Source organism: Simochromis diagramma, unplaced genomic scaffold (genome assembly GCF_900408965.1).
Source record: "Simochromis diagramma unplaced genomic scaffold, fSimDia1.1 OVJJ01000150.1, whole genome shotgun sequence".
NCBI classification, from domain to species: Eukaryota; Metazoa; Chordata; class Actinopteri; order Cichliformes; family Cichlidae; genus Simochromis; species Simochromis diagramma.
This window is the reverse complement of record NW_024387083.1, coordinates 279386-305363: the sequence shown is the minus strand read 5'-3', so window position 1 is coordinate 305363 and position 25978 is coordinate 279386. Positions and strand designations below refer to the sequence as shown.

The 25978-nt window shown below is 41.2% G+C and overlaps 1 protein-coding gene across 5 annotated transcripts in view; it reads right to left on the bottom strand.

The window, feature by feature from the left end:
* Positions 1–25978, bottom strand: part of LOC120742501 (meiosis inhibitor protein 1-like) — a 61747-nt gene that overhangs the window by 3265 nt on the left and 32504 nt on the right. For 3 of the 5 annotated variants that reach the window (XM_040045834.1, XM_040045836.1, XM_040045838.1), the window contains 12 exons: positions 25486–25668; positions 25138–25260; positions 24394–24583; positions 17670–17783; positions 16471–16581; positions 13219–13406; positions 12807–12891; positions 11325–11509; positions 7948–8029; positions 7418–7524; positions 6325–6456; positions 66–181 (listed from right to left, as the gene is read on the bottom strand). In XM_040045834.1, coding sequence (XP_039901768.1) covers positions 66–181; positions 6325–6456; positions 7418–7524; positions 7948–8029; positions 11325–11509; positions 12807–12891; positions 13219–13406; positions 16471–16581; positions 17670–17783; positions 24394–24583; positions 25138–25260; positions 25486–25668 — 1616 coding nt within the window. The remainder of the gene's footprint in view (positions 1–65; positions 182–6324; positions 6457–7417; positions 7525–7947; positions 8030–11324; positions 11510–12806; positions 12892–13218; positions 13407–16470; positions 16582–17669; positions 17784–24393; positions 24584–25137; positions 25261–25485; positions 25669–25978) is intronic. The other 2 variants (XM_040045835.1, XM_040045837.1) reach the window with 2 other exon arrangements.

Here is a 25978-nt window from a genome sequence, read left to right as displayed (position 1 = left end):
TCAGAGGCTGTTTGTGTTAGCAAAGTTCAACGGTGTGCATGTGTTTCACTTCACGTGAAGGATACAGGACATCGTGGGACTGACTGTGTCTGCAGCTCTCATCGGGCTCTCCGAGTTCCTCTATCATGTTCTTCACTTTCTGCTTGTGTTCCTCTCTGGGTAGAAGGTCTCTGCTCTGGATCTGAATGAACAAAAGAAGAAAAACAAAAAGCATCCTAGGGTTAGAGGGACCTAACACAAGAACCTTAAGATCTTGAATTTTGAAATCCATGAATCCATCCCTTAATTTCTATCATTTAACACTGAGTCGTTCCCAAGCCAGCTGAGACCCAGGATTCTTTCCAGCGAGTCCCAGGCCTCCTCCTGGTAGGACATGTTTCGCAATATCTTGCCTCAGAGGTGCTCAGGAGGCATCCTAGTCAGATATCCAACCCACATCAACTAGCTCCTTTTGATGCGGAAGAGCAGGAGTTCTACTCCGAGTCCCACTTGAATGACCAAGCTCCTCACCCTATTTTTAAGGGACAGCTCAGCCAACCTTCAAGGGAAAATCATTGGTTATGGCTAGATATTCTGTCCATAAAAACTATGAATGGAGAAGTCCAGGACCAAATGGAAATGAGTCCCACTTATTGCCAGAAATATGAACCAAGCTATCTCTGCAGGTGTACAGGGACCGAATGCCCTGTAATAACAGGCCAAACACCCCATGCTCCCAAAGCACTCCCCACAGGATACCCCAAGGGATGCGGTTGAAATCCACAAAATCCACAGAAAACCCGAAAACTTTTACAGGCATTCCATTATAATTATTTCCTTTTTAAAATTATTATTAGTGGATTCCACTAAAATTGCTTTGGATGAAAGTTTTTAGAATTTTTGCCTCAAAGGGATTACTTGCACATAAACAGGAACTCATTATTTGAAACTTTGCCCATGTTACACCTCCAGCATTGTAAAAATATATAAATATGTATGACAGATGATAATGAAAAGCATATTAAGGTTGAAAATCTGTATTTCAGCTGTCATAAGCATATGCACAAGCAGAAAATGTGCATAAAGCAGCAAACAGGACTTCAGTGAAGATGCAGATGTGTACTGTAGGCAACAGGGAACAGTGAACGTTTGCCACAAACAGCAACAAGAACAGAAATCTGGGAGAAAAATATTCACAATCAACAGAAAACTTTCCAAACATTCAAAGTTTGCAGAGTTTCCCCTGCAGTTATGAGCAACCCCAACACAGAAACAGACTCACGATGCAAGATTTACTATTCGTCGTTGTTCATGCGGATACAGCCGGAACCTGGCCTGAGCTATAACTGATCAGCGCTCTGCTGAAGCCAAGACTTCTCTAAAGATCATTTCAAAGTATGTAAGGGAACCCCGACACGTATGTGAGTGGGGTTTTTTAAAGTCAAAGTCAAATCAGTTTTATTTGGCAGCAGCTGCTGCCAATGGTGTGTTCAGGATGAGATGGAAGGCAGCTTAAAACAAGGGCTGAAAACTGATAAAAGCAACAGGTGAGGCAGAGGTGGAGCTAATAGGATCAATACAATTGGGAGCATTAAAAAAGGAAAGGAGGAAACAAATAAATTCACTGAGGAATGGAAAAAGCTAACAAGTAAATACTATGCCTGTATGTATTCTTGCTCACTCCTAACACTCTCCAAACATGTCCACAACCAAGGTAAAGTTCAGATTTCTTAATGACCACTTTAAATTAAACTTGAAACCCAACTTGGGATGGAAATGAACCGATTCCCACCCAACCCAAGGGTTTTTGTAATTTTGTGCTAACAACTACTTAATGTATTCTATCAGGCGATTGTTTCCATTAACTGTTTTTACAAAAAGGAAAACAACCTCAAAGAGTGTGGTGCACTATGAAGCACAACCTGAATGATGCAGCACCTTTGCAAGAACTAAAGCATTTGTGTGCTTCAAAGACTTGCACTGAAACATTTAAGACCTATGCAAACCGAAAATAGGACAACTTTATACTGTGCATAAGTTTTGAGAAACTCCTCATTTCTTTTTTATTTTGGTACAAAAATGGGAAATGGATGCAGTGATTCGTTGAAACACGTGAAAACATTTATGTAAATACAGTATATAAGGTAAAAACAGAGTCTGTATGAGTCTAATGAGCTTGAAAGTCAATATTTGGTACGACCTTCATTCTTTAACAAAACCTGATCTCTCTTAGGCAGCTTTCTTGTCATTTCTTTAAGTAGTCTTCATTAATAGGCTTCTTGAAGGATATTCAAAGCTCTTCTTTGGATGTTTCTGCCTTTTTTGTTTTGTTCTCTGCTTAATAATGCTGAGGTCCAGACTCTGGGGAGGCCAATCCATGACTGATAGAGTTCCACTGTGTGTTCTTCTATCCAGGTTTGCTTTTATTGCATTAGCAGTGTGTTTGGGATCTTTGTTATGATGCAAAATTAAGCCGTTGGCAGTCAGATGGCATTGCACGGTGGATCAAAATTTAATGGTGTTTTTTCTGCGTTCATAATTTCATTAATTTTGACAAGATCTCCAACACCACTGGCCAAAATACTACCCCAAACCATGACAGAGCCTCCACTGTACTTAACAGGCGGTTGTAGACACTCACTTTATAGGATTGATGCTCAGTCCAATTTCTTTCTGTTTCTCTTCATTAAGAATGGCTGACAGCCACCCTTCCACTGAGACTATGTCTGATAAGGCTTCAGTGAACTGCAGATGAATCAACTGAAGGTACAGATGCATCTCTGCAGTCCTGTGCCAGGGTCTTTGCTGGATTTTATTCCTCTTGTTTCTTAAAAACACGACTTTCAGACACTGCTCATCTGCTGTAAATAGTTTTTAAATCTGAAACTTGTTCTTTTGTCCTCCACTTTCACAACTTTTTCAAGGACTTACTGCAAACATTGTGGAGATAAGTTTTCAGCTAATGCCTCTTCGGGAATCATCATGAAAAAAATACTATTTTATTCCTGTCAAACTGTCTTATCTTTGGCATTTTTCATAGATTCAACTAAACAAGTTATCTGTTTTTGCAACAGGCTGCTACTAACAAATGGCCTAAAGATACAATTTAAATAGGTTCTTTGCAAAGTTGTCTTTTATGTGCAGACACAACACTGGTTCATCCCTTGAGTTTGGTGCTTGAATGATTCATAGATCAGAGTGTTAGGATATAAAAAAACCCAATTAAAACAGTTCTCTGAAAATGGTCAAGTACAAGGACTGGACTGAAAATGAGTGAAAAAGTAACCAATGTCCAAAGAAAAATTCGAAAGACCTTCAGAAAGCCTGGAGACTATTGCTCTAGAGCACTTTGAAACATTAGAGAAAGCGAAATACAAAGAAATCAGGTGGCTCAAGATTTCGGTGCACTCCTTTATTTTGAAGACCTGTTCATTAGAAATCTGTATTTAGGACTACTTGGGAACCAGGTAGACTGAAAAATGTTGACTGGAAACAACAAACCAGGGAACGCAAGCTTGCAAACAGAAAAGGTGATATCTGCTGACTGTATGTGCATGCGGGCACACCGGTGCTCGTTATGTCAGCTTTCATGGGGAGGAAACAAGAAGCAAAACCAGTGATCTGAGAATAGATCATTTATAAATATACACTTCCTTGTGAACTGAAACTTCACTTTAGTCCAAAAGCTAGATGAACAAAACCTCTGAAAACTGTGAAGCTCATCTGTGAAAATGTGAGTGAGAGAAGAGCAGCAGAGATGCCAGGGGACAAAAATCACACTGTTTGTGAGACCGTTAAGAGAAATGCGTCACATTGAACCCTGCCTACCCTAACCTGTGTCACTGACTTAAAAAAACACACATATAGATATACAGACACACTCACACACACCTACACAAGCCACAGGCGCATGTATTCACACACTTCACGATTGCCTGGAACACAGTGCACTGGGAGCTGCAGTGTATGCCATCATTCTGTCACTCCTCCGACTCTGAGCCACTTTCAGAACACCAAAAGCATTTCTGGTCCTGCACACGATGCCATATTAGAGCTATGCAATCTGATGTGGCCCCTAATCTTGAGGCGAACCCAACTGAGATTTATGCATTTGCAGCAAAGCTAACTAGGGTAACAGGAATATTCACCTCACGCGGACCGCATCCCCCCCCCCCCCCACCCGTGCAGAGAATACACCATCTTGAGACCAGTTCAGACATAATAAGAGTGATTTGGCAAATGATACTAACGATACAAAGAGCTTGTGCCAGTGATCACAGTTGAGGAGAGAGAAAGCACAGCTGTTTCCATCAACTTCTTTTTTAAACTCAGTTCACCTCTGTGATCTGTGGGGAAAATAAACTGAGTAATTTCAACTATCCCGCTAACATCTGTTTGGCTGGCAAAAAAAATTATGCTGCAATCTGCAACACAACAATATGATGGGTAGAAAAGCTCTGCAAATAAACCACAAATATTTCTGTGCCTGTCAAATTAACATAACTCCACCAGCTCGCTCTTTTTTAATGTCACATGTCTGTCTGATCCGGTCCAAATTTAGTCCATCTTTCCTGGAATAAACAGAGTACAGCCATGAAACCCAGTGTTTTAAAACACTCTTGCTACACGGCCCAACAGCTTTGATATTTGGTTAAAATGTAACAGGCTGTCACAAACACTTGAAATCATCCACGTTTTCAATCACATTCTACACTGGATTAAGCGTCTATTTCATTTATGAATATCTAAGGTTTGATTCTGTCACACTGTTTGTGCTGCATGGCGACCTTCTTCCTGCAAGCCTGTGGCCAAAGAAAGCACGACTCAAAGCAAGAAGGATCTCCGTTAAAAGCTGCTGGTCGTCTGAGGAGATTGTGAAGGTGTTGATATGAGTGTAAATGGTTGTTTCTCTATGTGTCAGAGGCCATGCACTGGTCCAGTACCCACTGAGATGCTCCTGACCCTATCTGTGATAGAAAAAGGGAACTGAAGAAATGTCCTTTTACTTCTCAAGCTGATTAAGACATTTTTATCTAAAGGTCTTTTCAGCAACTTGAAAAGATGACTTTTAACCTCTCACTTTTCAGACAGATCTACCAATCATCCAAGTCAACCAGTCATTTTTTCAATAAGTCTTTTGCCATGTTGGGAAGTTTGATTGATTGATTGGTCTGCTGTGCTCTGGGATGGAGAGGAGAGGCCCAGACTGACACGAACTGCAATCATATTGTTAGCTCACAGTTCAGTAATCAGTTTTACACACACAACAGCTACTGAAAAATATAAACCTAAGTTTTAATTAGCCACTGAAGATGCATTTATGCTTTATAGCATTTATGGTTGGGTTTGGCTGTGAAAAGACGAGTGGAGCAGGATGCTCAGCGTTTGTCTTTGCAGCAGGAGACTCTGCAAAGTCATCTTTAAAATAACGACCAGGAGGGGAAAAAAGAAATGTCTACTTAGAGGCAAACTGATTTTATTTTAATTTAATGCTTCGCAGTGATAAGATTTAATACTTGGAGATAAAGAGATGGCAAGTTAATTCTTTAGAGTTTGGCTTTCAGGAAGTAGTGAGACAGTAATCATTTGAAATCGCACCCTGGCTTGTCAGCTCAAACTGCACTTAAACATTTACACACTGACAGCCTAAATGTTTGCTTAGGTGGTTACCCGGGTTGCAAACTTCATAACAACATAAACTACACATCGGGAGAAAAATTCAGCAACACACGCTTGCTTACCACAGAACGATTGAGTGATGAAAAGCGTGCAAAGGCAAAATCAACATCACAATGCGTGATGAATATTATAATTATTTGAATAATTCAGTAGGCTTGTTTGTTACTTTTCTTCAATCTTTTTCCTGCTGGGAGTCGTGATTAGTCGCTTTTGCATTTCTAATGAAAAACTGATTTTCACCTTGACTTGAGGTGGAATGTATTGTGATTCATGCTCGTGTGGGGCGGGCTCGGTTTATTATTTGCCATTTGCTGCTTTTATGTATTGTACATGTTCTAATCTAAGTCAAACACAAACATTGGTCATGATCCAGATTTATACTCGATTACTTTTTGAGATGTTGAAATACGTGAAATAACTGTTTCAACTGCACAAACCTACCTGGTCTTCCACAAACACATTTCCCCTCAGTACAGTCTGCTTGTTTTGATTTTCACAACATATAAATACAAACTGATTCCAGCTAAAACCGAACTTTGTATGATTCCTTTTCTAATTAATTCATTTGAGGAATGGACAGATCCACAGGTAACTGAAGGCCTGTTGTTGTGTGATTATCTCCTATTTTATCTGTGTGAGCATACGTGTGTGTGTGCAAAGGTTTACCTGTGTCAGCAGCAGCCTCAGGGCCTGTTCTGCTTCCTTGCTGAGCTCCTTCACCCCCCTCCTCTCCACTCCCTCCATCACCTGGAGCAGGTCAGGCTCCCGCAGCACTGGTGTCCCGCTGTCCTGCAGCAGCTGCGGAGAACACAAGCACAGATGCAGAAACACATGTGCACGTACGCATGCACGATCCTGCACAGATGTACATTACTGTGCAGTAAAAAAAAACAACGCTGCTCTAAAACCATTAACTTGATTATCATATTAAACCTCGGGGACATCAGTGTCAACAAGTGCACTGGAGAGGCAGCAAAAAGACAACCTCCAGTAGGTGGTGGTGGCCACAGGCTGCTCCTCTGTCTTTGTCCCTCCTGACTGATTTTTATTTTGTTCCGCTTTTGTTAAAATTAAGAGTCTTTCATAAATAATGGCATGAATATTTTTTTTAATTATCATTCAAACACACCAAATAAGTATTTGCATTAACTTTGCATTGAAAATAAGTTCTCCTCAGTACACATGACTGATTGGTTGGCTCGTAGTTTGGGACTTTTTCGGTTGCTTCTACCTTTCCATGTAATCCAATGATGTCTGGAAAAATGTGAGCAACACTGTTTCTTTTCCTTCTTAACAACCACTGTATGTTTAGGTTTGTGGACAGTGAATTTGAGACCAAGTGAAAAACAAGCTAAATATTTAAAGTGTTTAAACTCGCGTCACAGTGCTGCCTAACTCCATTAAATCTGCTTCCATTTTGTTTATTTGTGTTGGAAGGACAAAGTCACACGCTGTCCCAGATTTTTCACAAAATGCATTAAGTCAGACATTTTTAATGCAGCGGGAGGCTCACAGGGCTCCAGCTGACCAGTAGTTCCAAGTAATCCCACAGTTCCAACCCCGAGCTGAATGAATAATAAATAAAGTGAGCTTACAGACATGGTAATGACTTTTCTTTTATTTTGATTCGCTGTATTGTGTCAGGATGGACTGCACTGTATTCACTTGGATGTGATCTAAATGCTTCTTTGAATACTTCTGCTATCAAATATTTATTACTTGGATTTGTATTTGTGTGTGTGTTTGTAAAGCATCTTACAAGTATGATGAATCTGAGAATGGCAGGGTGCAGAAGGCAGCTCTGTCCTGAGCTGAGCAGGCTGTGGAGGAGGAATCGACTCCATGGCTGACACACCACATGCTTGGCTACTACACACACACACACACACACACACACACACGTCTTACTTAGATCAACTCAGTTTTATTTTATTCTCTTTCTCATGGTGTATTCACTGGAACTAGATGAAGTCTGAAAATGTAAAAAGAACCCTACATCATCAAGACAAACCTGTTGTTGCTGCACAGATATTGTCCGAATAAACAATGGCACGTAACCTTCACATGTGCTATTTCAAGTTTAAGTTACAAAGTAAAAAAAACCAACTCAAGACTTGCTGTAAATTCACTTAGTTGCTTTCCACAGCTGTACATGTCATACTCATAAAACACTGCTGTTTCTCAAATCTCCTTCAAATATATACATTTGCAGTTTTTCATTTCTTTCTCTGTGGACGTGTGCACATTATCCTCGCTCACTCCCTCTTTCCCCATCTCTCTGTTTGATACCTGTAGCGGGACTCTTTCTCTGAAGGAAGCCCAGCAGGGAGCTCAGACAGTTGACTGAGGCTCGCAACAGCAACTCGTGCTTCTGAGGAGAAAGAAACACATTGAGGTAAAACATGAGATTTGCAGAAGAAAAAAAAAAGAAAAAGAAAAAATATCTCTAAGCTTTAAAATGTCAAATCGCTGCAAGCCAGGGAAAGAGCAGAATGTGAAACGTGTGCCTGTGTGCTCTCGCTCGGCAGAAATGGGCGCGATGGCAGCAACAGATGAATAGGGGGAAGAAACACATATCTGCTCGCCAACAGACGGAGATGCAGTCAGCAAAAGAAGGGGGGTAAGAAGGGAACACCAGAGAGAGTGACTGAGTGATGTTTTAATAATGCATGTCTCTCCCACAGTGTCAGGGCTTACACTGAGCACTATGTAGTGTCCAAAAATACTGAAGTAGGCCACGGAGATATATAGATGACAGTGGAAAGTTGCACTATAATCCATAAGCAGCGAGGAGCAGAAAGCTGAAGAAAGGAGTCAAGAGGATGAGCTGGAGTGAGCGCGAGGGAGCTGAAGTGTGCAGAGGTACGAGAACGCTTAGATGAGAGGAGGGCAAATGAGGACAGGAAGATAAAAGGAGAGGTTAAAATGAGAGCTAAGAACAAGCAAGGAGAAAGGGAGAGCAGCGCAGAGTCGAAAAAAGTATGTGTGGGAGAGGGACTCTGGAGCTGCAGTGAGTCCTGCTGCTGCTGAATCGGAGCATCGAGAGGAAAGACAGCAAAAGGAGAGGAGGAGAGTGGGGAACTCATATCAGCTGCTGAACAGCAGACTACAGAGCACTGAACCATAGAACTGAAACTCAGTTCAGCACTACAGCTTCTTACAGAGAGAGGAAATGCTGCTAGTGTGGAACCAGAGGCTGGTATACTGCAGCACAGAAGAAGAAAAAACAAGTGCGGGCATGACACAGAAACCACCCAACAGTTCCACATATACAATACAACAGAATAAAATTACTTTATTGTCCACATTAGCGGAAAAATTGTCTTTGGATCATCAAGTCAATCGATTCAAATCAAGCACACATTCATACATATAAACATGTAAACATTCAATTCCATTCAAAATACATCACATCATCTTATTCAGTATATGAATTGCCTCCTATAACTCTCATCCTTCAAGAAAAGCCTATAGAAAATATTCTTCATGATTTCTTTGACAAAGAAATCATCTGCTACTCTTTTGGGTTAGTCATACTTTAGACCGTTTGTTTCACCCCCAACATGTAATAACAATGTAGAGACGGACATGATTGCACTGGATCCGTGTGCAGTGCCACTGTGCTAACTGTTAAATCAATCGGCATCTCATTTCCCCACACAACTGTGCTTGTGAAAGGCAGGTTCACTGTCATTATGTAAAGATTTTAAAGATTACCTTTGTGTTACTTCTGCTGTGGGATAAAGGGCAAGGGGAAGTGTGAAAGGAACGATGGGGGGGAGGGGGTTTCATAACATGAGCATTTAAGTTGTCATTCATATATTCTTTATTGTATCCGGCGATAGATCGACACCGTTAACGCATTTGTGAAACCATGTGCATGCACACTGGTGTTTTTATTCCATTTGCTGCATATGTGCATGCGATTTATAGAAGGCGTGCAGCTTTCTCCAGTTTTTCATTACGTACCTCTTGCTCACAAAGCCACCATTAAAGACACAGTTTTACAATTAAATGTCCTAGACCAGCTAGCTTAGTAACAACTGAGACAGCACACTGGGTACTGCAGCGCTCGAGCTTTCATTATAACACAGGGATTTACTGAACTAGCTTGTTATATTAATTCATACCCTCCATAAGCAAGAACTGGGAAATGCAACGCTGCAGTGAAAGTCTTTCTCTCTCGCACACACACACACACACACACACACACACACACACACACACACACACACACACACACACACACACACACACACACACACACACACACACACAAAACATAATTACTACTTTTTCAACCATTACTTCAAATTTACCCTAAATGGAAACCTACCCTGAAATGTATGACTTACATCATCAAGAATTATCCAGACTCCAGAAGCGAGGCAGATTTACACCCACACAACATGAGTAATATAGTAATCTTTTACCACTGCAGATTTTACATGTGCTTCATCACACGTCCCCTGCACTATATGGGGCTTTTGTCATTTTCTCTAACTTGTGCCTTCTTGTCTCCTCTGCCTTCTTTCCCGTGACCTGAAAATCAATCTCGGTGTGCCATCATGAAGGATGTCTCAACACCTAAAATGAATCAGCAGGAGAAAGGAATGAGGAGAGAAGAAGCTTTGCTGGAGAAGTTATGATCCAGGATATGACATGTGTGTCCTATGTGGAAGTTTGTTTATGCTCGATGCAGGGAGGTGTGACAGGCAGCAGGAACACGGAGGAGGAGGATTCCACAGATAAGTACACCTTCATGCTAAACTACGGGGAAAAAAGTCTGACATCTGCACGTTACTGACACACTGAGCTGGTCTATAGGAGGAAAGATGGAGGAAATAATGTGCAAGGAGGTGTAGTAAGGAAAGGAAACAAGGATGTACAAGGCAAGCAATAAGAAGGGGGCCGGTGTTGGTCTCTTGTTATCACTGATTACAACAGATGATAACAGCCTTTAGAGCGTGCCAGCAGGTAGGGGAGGGTAACGGCCTAAAGGCAATATGCATGAGCCTGATAATAGCCATTCAGCAGGCTGATAACAGGCAAACTGGATGTACAGACAGACAGAGGACAGCTTATAACAGGCAGATATTATTCAATCCCTGCAATCAAGCAAGATGGCATACGACATGTTTTCCCAGTTGATTTAAAATGCAGAATATAATCCATGGAGTCAAACCCAGGAGAAAGCCACGACTCCAAACCGCTGAACCACAAGGGACCGTGATACAGAAGACATAGGTAATATATCTAACTATATAGTGAAAGTTTTAAAGTAGTAGAAAGCTGTTAATTCTGGGAACTGATTGGATTACTTCCATCAAGAAGGCTATGTGATTGGCTTGGTTTGGTCTGTTTGTTTGTCTCTTTGTTAGCAGGTTTGCTCAAAAAGTTGCGACACATTTGCAGGCAAATTTTACCACACCACCTCTAGGCTAAAGGGATTAAAACGATTTACACTCTGGATCCAGATCCAGGAATTTTGGGAGGAATTCTTTAACAATGGCAAAATTAAACGTTTGGCCAAAAACCTGTGAATCACTGTCGTAATGTTCTCAAGAAAAAGTTACAAACTGAACCGGATCCAGATAGCTTTTTGTACCCATACACTCAAATCACCATATCAATACAAACATACTCATACTCAAACATGCTAATACCTGCAGAAGGAGTCCACTGAGAGCAATTGAGAGGCACTGCGCCCCTCTGGAGCCAAGTGGGTACAAAGCACCGTCTTCAACCCCAAGAGGTCTGAGCCCAACCAAGCCAGGACCAGAAGTCAGACACACAACTTCCGATGCCAGGTCAGTATCAAGCAGAGCCTGCAGCAGCCTCAGGTAGCTGACTGGGAAGAGGAAGATAGAGGAAAATTGTAAATGTCTGAAAAAGCAGAGCAAATAAAGAGAATGATGGAATGTCTAAGCAAAGGAGGGTGAAAGAAAGAGAGAAGGAAAATAAATGTGGAAGGCAAGGCCACAGAAGAAAGAGGTCCACAGCACAACAGAAAGCAGCGAGTGTGTGAGTAAAAACTGAAAAAGATGGTAACAATCATGGAGCAGAGGGTGCAAGAGTACAGCTGAAAGGAACTGAGAGCAATTTTTTTATAAGAGACATGTGAGAGAAAGAGAGGGCAAGAAGTTAAAGATGTCAGTGCCAAGTACACAGAGAGAGAGTGCAAGGCAGAACGAAGTGAAGGAAACTGAAGGAAGTTCAGCGAGACCCAAGTAGTGATGGAGAAAAAGCGAACAACAGGGGTAAAAAAGACTCCTAAAACACAGTGGAATCCAAACTTAGTGCTGCCAGCCATCTGAATCGCACTTAATGCCATGTACACTGAGATTAGAGCCCTCTGAGGGAGAGAGGACTCAATTAGTGGCAGAAGAAAAGAGGGAGGAGAGACAGGGCAAAGAGATAGAGAGAAACGGGAAGAGTTGGAAATATACGGGCAGGCTGGGAAGAAGCATCGGGGAGATAAAAAATTGAGAGAAAGACAGAGAAAGGACGCTGAGTGACTAGAAAGAGAGAGAGAGAGGCAGGCAGAGGGAGGGAGCCAATACATCACAGCAACTCTGACAGGCCACTTATCCAGCTGACAGACAGAGATGCAGGAGCAGCAGGGATGATCTGTCTCCCAGTGCAGCAGTGGGACTGGGGCCACTTAATATAATGAAAGTGTGTGAAATGCATGGTTTGGTTAGCTCCACTGAGGATAACACATTGACTTTACGTATGTACATGTAAACCAAGCAAAGGTGGACCCCATTAGTACCCTCTGGTTTGCACAGTATATGGACAGATGTTACATTAATCAGGGATGCCTAATGCTACTCATATGAACACAGGTATCTTGGTCTTATGGACCTCCCGATGTTTTCATAATTGCGTTGGACAGGGAGAAACCGAGTAGCACAAAATTCTGGAACAGATGACTCAAGACACAAATCTGGAAGAATAAAAGCAAATTGAGGAAAATAGAAAAACACCAGCCAACCACAAATGCAGAATTTTCAGCCAAGTTTCTTTTGTATTCTTGGGTCACACACTGTTGCTATAATTTCAGCGCTAATGAACTGTTTTGCCGCCGGCTGTCTGCATGGGATGAAGACTTATAAAAACAATCAGTAAAATTTGGTGTCTCTTACTCAGCAGGAGACTGTCTGTGTTTCTCTTCTGAGTAAGGAGTCGCTGCACAGCTGTGTCCAGACTCCAAGTGATGCTCTTACGGACCTTAAATAATAGAAAATGAGAGAGAGAGGGTAGAAAATAAGAGAGAGAGGGGAGGAATCAGGAATATAACAAGATTAGGACTGAAATCTTTGCGAGTTAAAATGCATTATTATCCCTGCAGTGCCGGCTGAAAGCAAAGAAGAAAGCGTGTTATTTTGTACCACGGCCTCACTGAGATATGCATCAAGCAAATCCAATTTCTGTTTTGCATTCTGCCCCTATATCTCAATCTATACCCTACTTTACATTATGCTGTGTCTTGCCCTTGACTGTATGAAGTTGTATCGTGAAGTTGTGATAAGAGCAGAGCTGAGCAGTTGTGTGTACCTGAGTGGAGTGAACACGCTGCAAGGTAATGAGGGAGGACAGGAGTAGATGGCAGCAGCACAGCAGGGCCAAAGGAGGACAGGCTGATGGAGAGAGGGATGTGGCAGAGGAAGAGGAGGAGGAGGAAGAGGAGAAGACTGTCTGCAGCTGGTCCATCAGCCCGCTGTTAGAGAGCAGCATGGAGACAGCTGGGAAAGAAAAGGAACAGTGTCATCACACTTTAATGGGACGTGTGCTTCTGTTTCACTGCGCTGTGTGTGGGTTTTGATAGCAGCTGGTCCTTATGACTGCAGAGTGACGTGCTGCAGCAACAGACCCACAACAATGCAAACACCTGTGAGGTCTTTGTAACATTACTAAGTGAAAAATATGTTAAACTATACTGTTCTCTATTCATAAACACTGATATTGCTGTTTTACCATATACATGTGGGCAGGCTGAATAATTTAAACAATATGATAATAGAACAATATGACACAAGGGCAACAAGATGCAAACAAAGCATCACCTCCAAGTGCTAAAAAAATCCCCCCAAATGACACAATCTTAAAGTAATAATATGTTCTTTTCGCTTTGAAACAGAGTAATGTGTTCCTTCTCCCTTGCACCATCACTGAAATAGTGTCTAGCCTGAGGCTGAAACAGGTAGCTGTAAACTGATCACTAGTGATAATGAAGGCTGAATACATAGAGAGGCTGCAGGAGAAGCTGCAAAGTAGAGCGCCACAATTAATCGAACTTTAATCCCAATTTTGTCTTCCCATAATTAAATGAGCATGATCGAGCGATACTGAAAAAGCGCACTTCGCCAATAGAATGCAAAGCAAAATTAAGCACTCCCTAAATCACGTGCCTGCATGTGCCAGTTTCCTGGAATAACACTACACCAAAAGATACACATGAATATACAACAAAACTCAAATGTCTGGCAGAGCAGAGAGTGAAGGGCTTGTCTCTAGAATCTCTAGATCAGGTGTGGGGGAACTCCAGGCCTCAAGGGCCGGTGTCCTGCAGGTTTTAGATGTGTACTTGATCCAAAACGACTGATTTAAATGGCTAAATTACCTCCTCAACATGTCTTGAAGTTCTTTAGAACTAATCATGTGATTCAGGTGTTGACCCAGGGTGATGTCTAAAACCTGCAGGACAGAACTTATTCAACTGAACTGTCCGAAAAAATACTACAGACTCAAATCGTTTGATTTTTATTTGTAAAACACCAAATCACAACAACAGTGACCTTAAAGCACTTTATATTGTAAGGTAAGAACTCTAGAATAAGAAAGAGAAAACCCAGCAATCAGAAACCCCTTATGAGCAAGCACTTGGCGATAGTGGGAAGGAAAAACTCCCTTTTAACAGGAAGAAACCTCCAACAGAACCAGATAAAGGGAAGGGCAGTCATCTACTGCAAAAAAACTGCAGTATATTGAGGCATGAAACCCAAGAAAGCTACATCGTGGTTGCTAACGTAAGTCATCCAACATGAATTCAGGCATCCATAAAAGTGCAGCTGCGCATGCATCCAGCTCACAAAGACGCACTGAAATCACAAATGCAATCGCACTCCACGTGCAGTAAAGACAGTGAATTACGAACGCTTCAGGAAAATGGTCAACACACCGGACAAAAGATATGTTACCCCGTCGCACAATTATTCCAAAGTGGCAACACCTGTGCTGTATGCAAACCTTGGAGGGAAAATAAAGCCGTCGAGTACTTTGCTAGGGGTTTTATTGACAACCTTTTTATTTTGCTTTTAGAGATGCACTTAGACCAGGTGAACAAACACCTTATTTGTGTGCAAAGATGAATTTACGGATTAATTAACAGGAACAGAACACAAAATAAAGGTGCCCTCTTGCTCTGCAGGGCATTTTCTTTTTAAATCTATTTTACTTTTTTCAAAGAGGTGCACTGTATTTAGGTGAATGAGGACAAATTTTATTTTGATGCAAAGATCTGTACATATATGGAAATGTAATATCAGCGTTCTGTTTACGTGAAAGTGCAATAAAAACACATTTATCAATAAAATCAATGAATAATCGGACAAATAATGTGGATCTCCGTACTGATGAAAATAATTGTTGTCCATAATCACGGAGCCTTACTGCAAATTAATACCACTGACATTATTAGCTTTGCTTCCCAATGGTAACCCTTCTTTCTGACCTCCAAGTTAACCAGAGAAGTTGGTGTACTGGTTAGCACTGTTGCCTCACAGAAGGCATATTTCTGGGTCAAACCACAGTTGGAGTCTTTCTGTGTTCCTGCGTGGGTTCTCTCCAGCCACTCCGGTTTCCTCCCACAGTCCACACATACAGTATGCATGCTAAGTTAATTTGCGATCCTAAATTGGCCATAGATGTGAGGTGAATAAAGTGCTTTAATTGTAAAAAAATAGAGCAATGTTTGAGTAAAATGAGACTTATAGAATAAACACTTTGAGCACTCAGCATGACTAGAAAAGAATACCCTGTAACTGATCAAATAAATGTCTGTGATAAGGGCAGTGTAACTGAAGGCATACTTTTGTCTGTTGTGAAAAATATTCAAGTATTAATTTCTCAAGCTCTTTAGTACCTGATACTTTTGTGTTCTGGCTCATTGACTGATTGAGCGACTTTGGTTTTAAAGAGAGATTTCTAATAATAAAAGCTTTAGTGAAACTCTCTTGGAAAAAACCCCCTTATGTTATCATACATCTTCCAGCTACACCTAATTACTGATTTTGTTCGTCTATATATGGATTTATGTGAGATTTCTTACCTTAGAAACCTACATGTTGCCATGGCGGTAAGTGCTATTTGTGTTTGGACGTGTGGTTTAGTCTGTGTGTTACAGGTATTTAGCTGTAGCAAGGCGACGACACGAGTCTGCCAGTCATTGCTTTTGTGCAAATGTGCGACAAGCTCACAGACTTGACACCATAACAAAAGACAAGAGCCAAAGACAATGCCCACGACCGAGCCAAAGCCTGTGTACCATTTGTAGTGCAGGTGTGAGCTTTTACGGTTATTATTTGCTTTGTGCCTCAGTACAACGTGCATCAAGGTCAGCCTCTCGCTTCTCTCAAACAGGCGAGTGGGGAGCGAAATGAAAAGACAGCAAGAGGTGAGAGAAACATACTGAGACAGAGGGTGAAGAGGCTGCGTGTGTGAAAGGTGTGACGTTAAGAGAAGGAGTGAATAAAAGGCACAGAGACCATGCAGAGTGTAACTAAAAGTGGCAGTAAGAACGTGTCTAACCTCTGTCAGTGCAGTGTGCAGGGGACAGGCTCAGGCAGCAGTACAGGTAGCTGATGGCAGGCAGCAGGCTCTCTGTTTTTATAGGCTTCAACCTCCCTGCTATGTTACTCACTGACTCACACACACACACACACACACATAAACACACGGGCATTATTTCTGGGAAATATACCTTTACTGCACAGCTGACCCTAAATGTAATGTAAAATATAGTCGAGTATCCAACAATTTTCTCACTCTTTCATCTATGATTTTATCTGCAGTGCCCTCAAGGATTTTATACAGGGGCATTCAAATGTGATGTAGCAGATCAAATGTAACATTGTGGGCTTTGTCATTTATTGCATGTCGTGGTGCGTCAATAACAGTGAAAATGCCTGATCAAAACATTCATGATGCCAAAAACATTGCAATTTAAAGGGGTTTAGTATAGCAGTATATCATTATTAAAGAACAACAAGACAAGATCCAAGAGTAACAGTTATCTTAAAGATCATGATAGGATATTTTTTAAATAAAAAAAGAAAGTGTGCTTGCAATACTCTAAAGAAACCATAGGGTTACTAGCACCCTTATTTGAGAAACGCTGCAAAAGACAGTGGGCTGAAATATACAACTTACAACTGAGGATGAGGCTCCAAATATGCAGTAAAAAGAAAAAAGTGGTAAGCCACAGAGGGATGAGTGTTGCTGACATAAAGACGAAAAGCAAAGCAAATTAGACCCTTGTAACAGGCATGGAGTTATGAGTTACCGTCTAGTAAAGTTCAGTGCAGCATTTTGATCTGCAGATCAGCAGAAAACGCTCCTCTGAGTATGTTTGTGAGGATGGTATTAAATCAAAGGTGAGTGAGGAGTAATTGAAATACAGATGAATGCAGAAGAGGAAAAAAACAGGACAACATTGTCTCTCTCGCTAGATAATTGTGTTGCTGTGTAGTAAGATGGCATGCCGGCGACGCTGTAAGAAAGGGAGATGCAGTCTCTGTGAATGACTGAGAGAGCGAGCTGACTTGTTTGCCTGCTGTCGGAGCTTTTCTTGGTATCACTGTAAGAGAAACTGTTTGCTGTAGCGATCATGTTGCTAAATCTGCCTCTTAACATAGGGGGCTTGAGCGGTTATTCGGATATTTTAGATAAATGCAGGGGAGAGAGAGCTGTGCTCAGCGTGACATGTCAGCAGCACCTTGGGGCCTCACCATGGTATAGCAGTTTGAAGTGCACTCCTTCCATATTACTGTAATGGGGAGATGAAGGTGGATCACTGGCCTGCGTCACACAAAGCAGCTTCAGCACCAGAGGGAGTGAATTCACTGCTCCATAAAAACAGACACAAACAAAAACAAACCAGAAAAAAGAAAAGGTAAGACAGAGGATGGAGTGTGACAGAGCGAAAGATGACAATGACAATGAATTAGCATTTTCTCTCAAGTCATTACTTTAGTCTGGAACCTGTTGTGCATATCATTTGTCAACAAAGCCAAAACAGAGGATGTGGTCCAAACATGCACTCTATAGGATGAAGGATTTCTTGCATTCACTTGTGGTTTTTATGAAGTTTGGTTTCCCTAAGAGGGATTTCTGGAGCTAACACAAGTCATCGTGAAGAGAAAGGAACCGGGAGGAAATGACCACATCTTACTCAGAATGATTAAAAATGACCACACACACACTTTAGAAACCAATATTAGGTGTCTAGATATAGCTAGGATAAATGGTAGCGTAAGAGGGTGGAGAAAAAGGACTAGAGGGGACAGGAGACAAAGGGCAGGGGGACTTTAACTGGAAAGAAACTTCAGGCTGAACAGTCATCTACATTCCCCTTTCACTGCTGTATTGCATAACATTAAAATAGCTCCCCTTTGGGATGCCGCCGCACTGAAGCTAATATAAAGTATATATTAATGCAAATTACAGTGGGCTGAATTGGAACATGTGGAGGGATAACAGGCTGTAATTCCCTCAGGGCCCGGGATGAGCAGAAAGCAGGCAGAGGCTAACCACAGCAACAGTTTCTGAATCCCCAGCTGGCACGCTGCTGTTGTGCCCTTCAGCTGTGCTCATTAACCTGGGCAAGTACACAGACGTAATAACACCATACGGCAGACACCTATAACAAAAAAATACATTATTTGCACATTTGCATTCTTTTGTTCTTTTTTTCATTGTTACAAACCTTCAATTTCAGCATTTATGTCATGGTTTTATGGTTCTAATGAAGATACAGCAGCCTTCTGAAAACAAGTGAGGCCCGGATGCTAGTTTAGGCAGTCCGCTCAAGCTAATTTATACCCGTGTGACATGCTACACTCTCCTCAAATTCTGTTTAAGATGTAAATGTCTCATCTCTCCCTCCAACATCTCAGTGTCTGCACTGCTGCCTGCAGTTTGACCCCTCCACCACCCCTGCATCCACCTGCAGGTTCCAGCAGGAGATTTTTTTTAAACTATTTACTGTGTTTCACCAGGAAGATCACAGAGATCAAATCTCTTTCACCAGAGATCTAGCCAAGGCAGCAGTCATACAAGCTCATAACATATCAAAATATGCAACACAAGCTCTATGCTTTTGATGAGCTCCCAGCGCAGAGCCCAACATGTAGCTATATTAAAAATTCAAATGTGAACTGATTGAGTGAAATGGTAATAACGACCAATTCTACATATACAACTGTTTAATGTAAATTAAGTCAACAGAGAAGAGCCAAAAACACGTTTTTCCTAAATTTCCTTTGTTGGCTCCACAAGCAAATCCAAAAGCTAACGAATGGCTGTACACATCCATCATAAAATGCACAAATTCAGAGATGAAATAAACATGTTTACAGCCTCGTAAACAAAATGTTGTAGCTGGTATAGCTAATGAATGTTCAGACATTGCCAGCTTTAGCCAGTCACTGTCTACTGTCCTTTAACTCCACAAACTGTAGTCAGTGAAGTGGACCTCTCCACCGTGTTTTTGGTTCGCTTTGGAGTATTTTTAATACAATAATCTCACAAATAATTTGAACTGAAGCCAGTTACAGTTCATCCAAGAGGTTTATATGGCAGTTTTGGTGAGTGATTTGTAGTTTTAAATAATCTGGTATCTGTGGCTATGCTAGCATTATCTGATAACTTAGCATTCCAGAGAGTTAAGGTGGCTCCCACCATAAGACTTCAACCTGAAGAGTGCACAAACTGATGGGTGGCATCATGATGGCTACGTCCATCTACTACATACAGTCTATGAGCAAAACAAGTGAAGTGAAATTGTCTGACCTAATCTGACTGTGTCCAGTTACACCCCAGTTTATGGTATCTCACCTTCCACTGCCTGGTCGAGGAATTCATTTTACGAGCGGTTTAAAGGTTTTTTCCTTCCAGCATTAATCAGAGGCGACGGAGACTTTTTCTTGCCATTTTAATCCAATTCAAAACCAACCATATTTTAGGAGGCTTTGTTATTCCAGTTCACTTAAAATGAGATTTATATGGCAGGTTGGTTATAAGAAATAGCACTGCACTTAAACTGAGCACTGTGTCCAGCTGCTGTTAAGTCATATTTTAGGATATACCAAGCCTCATTCGACGGCCACAAATTTTTCTTTAATTTAAATAAATTCAAGTCAATATAATCTTTGTGCCCATGTTTGCTCTGCAATAAATGTTCTTATCTGAACAGCTGCTTTTCTGCAAATGTACTAATTTGAAAAAGAAGAAAAAACACAATTATCATTAAACAGCTCTTCTGCTATCTCTGAATGTCACTATAACAATCGTTTAAAGCAGAAAGAAAATGCTGCCAGAGAAAATGGACTCGCAAACGTAAATCAGCGCAGGTATCCTTTCAAAAGTTGCTTTCCATATTTGAGAATAATTAGCCTAAGTGCTTTCCATTATATCGCACAAGACATTGTGCCAAATGCTCCAATTAATCCGTGTACATTACTTAATAGATGTTTTATTATGGTATATGCCAACTGTTATTTTTAACCCCCAGTAAAACATCTTGGCACGCTCACGTCACGGTTATGGAGCAAAAGATGAATTGATTGTGAAAGTTGTTTTTCTTTAAACAAAATACAAATGCATTTTTAATATATTACTATTCTACTAGCTTCCATTAGTTTTTGATTATTTATGCCAGAAGAACTAACAACATCTGCAAACATGAAGACGCATAAACTTGCTAAATTTCCCTAATTTAATTCAATTAAATTTGGTATCCTAGATACAGAAAAGCTCACCAATCAACAGCATGTAATCCTTCTTCGTTTGAGCTGTGATGAAAAGCCTGAGTAATAAACTGTGTTAATAACTGTGGAGAGACAATAAATCAAAAATAGCTCTTTTTAAACGAAAATCTTTTTTCTTTTCAAGTCAAAATGATGAGAAGGGCATCTCAAACCAAACAGCTCAGGTGTGGCTGCTGCTGCTTCACTTGGATAAATCTTCCAGTGTCTGCTGTGTGGGGAGAAAAAAAAACCCGACATGCGTTTGATCTATTATGTCTCACTGTGTGGGAGCCCACTACCTCACCCTGCAGGTGGATGTGTTCCTGTGTACTGTGTGGATGAGCTTGTGCTGAGTGGGTTTGAAACAGCTGAAACTTTTATTTGCTACAAAATGTTTTCATTTGGATGACTAAGAAAGACGAACAAAACAATGTCCCACATGATGAAACTCAAACTCTGGGGGCCGAGCTGCAACGTTTACCTCTATACATCGACCGTAATTAACCGTATCCGTGATTTAATGAGACATAAGTGAGCATGAAGCCAAATCAGCTGGCATTAATGTCGATGCGCAACGCTGAGTGGTGAATTCATTCATTCAGAATGGTGAATCACTTTATGTGTGAGAAAATTAATCTATTAGTATAGTGCTGTGTTTTGTAACCACAGAGTCATAATTATTAACACAGTTATTAAGGCATTAGCGCTCATCCCTAAATTCGGGATCAAGGTTTAAAAAACAGAGCTGAGGACACATTTTCGGTGGAAGTACACACAGAGTCTGAAAGTTGTCTGAGAGGTCACGTTGTAAAGTGAAAATTAATTTATCAATATACTTTGAGTTAAAAAAAAGACAGTAATGTGCAAAAGTCTTGATCCACCCCTCATTTCTAAATAAGTACATATATTAGAAATTATACTTATCTATCACAAATCTATCACATGGTAAAACCTCTACTTTCTTTATATTTTGCCATTTTTGGAAAAAAGGAAATAGACACAGGAATTTATTGAAACGTGCAAACATAAATGGAAATACAGAATATAATAAAGTCTATATTTGGCATGAGCACCTTTATTCTTTGACACAGTCTGGACTCTCTTGGGTAGCTTTCTTGTCATTTCTTTAAGCAGTCTTCAGGAATAGTTGCTTCTTTGGATGTTGGCTGCCTTTTGTTCTGTTCTCTGCTTCAATAATGTTGCGGTCTGGGCTCTGGGAAGGAAAATCCATAACTGATAGTGTTCCACTGTGTGGTTTTTATCCTATCCAGGTATGCTTTTACTGCATTGGCAGTACGTTTGGGATCATTTATTATCGCTGAAAAACGAAGCCGTTGCCAATCAGATGCTTTCCAGATGGTACTGCACTATTCTGCATTCATAATTCTATAAATCTTGACCAGATCACCAGCAACACTGTATGAAATGCAGCCCCAAATCACGTCAGAGCCTCCACCCTGTTTTACAGATGGCTATAGACACTCATCATTGCACCTCTCTTGTAACTGCTGTACAGACGGATGATGATTTGTACCATAAATTTTACTTTGGATTCATCACTACATCAGACCAGTCGCCACTGATTTTCAGTCCAGTTCTTGTGTACATGGGCATATCTCAGCTTTTGTGCCTGTTTACCTTCACTATGAATAGCTTCTTGATGGCCACCAGGCTCAGGATTTGTTAGCTGTTCGTCAGACAAGATTAAACACTAGCGAGGACAGAGCCTTTCAGTCTGTGGCACCAAGGCTTTAGAACAGTCTCCCACTAAACTACATTTAGCCGATTCTGTGGACTCTTTTCTTAAAATTACCTGTTTCTTAAAATTTACCTTTTATTTTATTTTGTGCCTTAACTTCATTTTATATTAGCTCTGTTAGATGAATCATCTGAAGGATCAGATAAATCTCTCAGGTGCCGTGCCAGGACTTTTCCTCTTTCTAAAGGACATGCCTTTCAGATACTGCTTACCTACTGCGGATAGTTTTTTAGGTCTGCCACTTCTTCCTTTCCTCCATTTGTCCATTTTCCTCATTTTTCTCAAGGACACACTGCACACTATGCTGAGATATTGTTAGGGTCTGGGCAGGCTGTTTTCCCCTCTGTTTTCTCCTTCTGTCTCTCTCTGTTCTCTCAGACAGAGAGGTGGGCTTTACCTGTGTCTCCACCCACAGGCGAAGCCGCCACTCACGCACTTGCGCCCATTGCCTCATTACGGTACGTAAGGACCGGCTGAGGCAGTTGTTCTCTCAAAATTGGATCTTCCAGTTTAGTTTTTGCTGTTGTGTTTTCTGCTCAGTAATTTTCTGTCTTCGTCTGCCTGGAGTTCGTTGTTCGTTTCCTGGTGAAGCTACTTGTGCTCTCTTGAGGAGTCTAAAGATCACAGCTGGCCATTTTCCTCTTCCACTCTAAGAGTCAGTCAGCCCCTACCTGCCCACTCTCCATTAAGCTTTCTTCGCCTACCCTGGATTTCAGTCTGCCCACCTGCTACTCCTCCACGACTCAAACACAGAATCTAACAAGTGAGATCTCAGAGTTGAATAATCCTTGCACATCTCTATTGCTGCTACCTTCACTAACTACCAGTCTCCCTCTCTGCAGACCCTCTCTGGGCTCATCTGACAGAAACACTAGCTGCCTAATTGCTCATCTGCCTGTTGTTAACTTAATTCAGTCGCTAAATAAACCTTATAAGCCTTTTATTGTTGGTCTACGTCTGCTCCCAGTGTCTAGTATTTGCAACACCATACCAGATACACTAAGTTTTTAGCTAGCAGCTCTTTGGTAATCAACTTGGTGGCAGAAAAATACTATTTTACGCTAACTGTGTTAGCTTTGGCATTTTTCATAGTCAACTAAAGAAATGCAAACACTGTGGCTTTAGAGCAGGCTTCTAATAATGAAGTGTCAAAAGATGCAACTGAGAAGTGGCTCTTTGCTAGGTTGTCTGTTATGTATAGACAGACCACTGGTTCATCCTTTGAGTTACAGTAGGTACTTTTTTCTGCTTGAATGATGAATGACAAACAAACAAGCATCCCTGAAAATGTTCAGGTAGTCTGACTCGTCAGCAGCAAGAAAGCAAGAAAGACAGCAAGAAATGAGGAGTGGTTTGAGACTTTTGCACAGCACACTACACGCTGACTGTTTGTGTACATACACCTTTAAATATGTATTAATAAAATAATGAATGTCTCTGCACACAGATACAATCAGCTGTTCCAACAGACAGGACGCCGTTCACAGCAGAGCCTACTTAAAAACTGTTGTGCTATAAAAACAATTGGAGTCACACATATTATGCTAAATGCTTTCCCTGATTGAGGCACATTAACTTTAAATGAAAGACTCCATTACCGCTTCATCGCTGAACGGCGAGTGCGCGAAGCTGCCGCCAGAGGTTTTATGCTGTGCGGTTTATCTCTGTATTTCCCAGAGAGAGCTCGCAGAAGTTTGAATTAAAACTGCTCTCTCAATTTTTTTAATCAGCTCTCCATGAAGCTGATAAAAATGTTACCTGGTACATTTTGGGGAAAAAAAGAAAAAGAAAAAAAATTAAAGTGAATTTTGTTTCATCTTTTCTATTCTGGTGCATCTATTCTCATTAATTTAAATACAATAGAGCCACAGTTACGCTGATTCCTGTACAGATTATTTTGCTTTGAAGATGCTAGAGGTGTTACAATATAAGCTCTGTGTTTCTTACCCTGTGCAGAGTATTCCTGTTCAAACCCATGGTCTGTGTTCACCACACTGACCCGCTGTAGGGCCTGGAGCAAGGCTGGTCTTAGCTTTGTACACAGGTTTATGTTGTAGCCTCTTTGACCTCCCAGAAGAACTTCTAGTACACCCAACACTCGCTCAGCTAGAGGAGCCTCTCTGGTGCAAACCATGTCCTGTGGTCAATTAAAAAAGTCACAACAAAGAAGGCACATCCATTTAGAATATCTCTTGGTAACAGTATTATCCCAAAGCAGTAAAGCGAATCAGTTCAATGAAGACAATTGTAGCCTAAAGAGGAATTACATATGGCAGCATGGCTCTTTCTGGGACCTCCTCACCCTTTCATGTGCATACATGAGAGCAGCAGCGAGACCCCGATACAGAACAGAGCAGACATCGGTGACTACAAATATGAAACTGATTAAGTCAGGCACAGCATGAAAAGGAGGATCTGTGGTGGAGGTGACTGGTACAGTGGCTTGTGTGGGCAGCAACTGTGGGCAGGTTAAAAAAGATTAAACAGCATGTCCTATATGAGATCTGCAAGCTGGATATTTAGTAGGGTATGACGTGGGGCTGGCACGGAGAATTTACTCCATGCTCGATTCAAATTTTTATTCCAAACAGCTCCCTTTACAATGCAGCATTCAGCTGCATAAAAATGTGTTCATTTGAATATAGCAAAGTCATTAACTCTGAACTCTTATTCAAGGTCTCTGGCTCTCACCAGGAGGGTCAGTATGACAGCTGGGTACTTCTCCATCACAGACAGCAGCTCCATGGTTTCTGTGTCTGTCTTCTGATCCGACCTCTCATCTGCACGGCTTTCTTTCTCCTCCTGTGTGTCTGCCTGTAAGACCAGATGAAACCCAGCCACCTTTTCATCAACTCTGACTTACCAGAGTTGAAGGGAATTCAGGAAAACACACCCCAATGTGTCTCTAAGACTTGCTCTGTCAGAGTGAAACTAATTAGTGAAAGTTGCCGGAGTGAAACAAGCAAATTGAGTTCAGTAAAATCACTGAATTATTCAGAAATACTTGCTGGGATACAGTTTAAGCAGATGTCTCATTACCAGGGTAGGCCCTGTGTTTGTGTCCTGTTCCTTGGTCAACCACAGCTCCAAGACCATGGCGGCAAATTTCTCTGCCAGCTCTGGGTATCGACACATGAAGTAGATCAGCGCAGCATGGTGAAAGTAGAGCGAAGAGAAGCTTTGGCAGGAGGAGAGTGCCTTGCTGATGCAATTCAAAGAAGCCTTGAATAACATGGTGAAGAAAGATTGATGAAGTCAAAGTGCTCTCTTTGAGTTGAGTGTACACATCCAAGTTAAAAACTTGCAATTTTGAAAATAAATTTCTTCACAATCCGGAGGAGGATCTCTTTTGAAACCCTACTGAGGCAGAGCCCTTAGACAGAGGAGCAACTCTTCTGTAATCTATTTTTATTCACACTCAATGTAAGGTATATAATATTGAGTAGTCTCAGAGATACTCTGTGAAATAAAGAAGGGCGCATTTTTCATGTTTTTTTCTTCTGTGATGCTCAACTATAGTTAAAATTCTTTG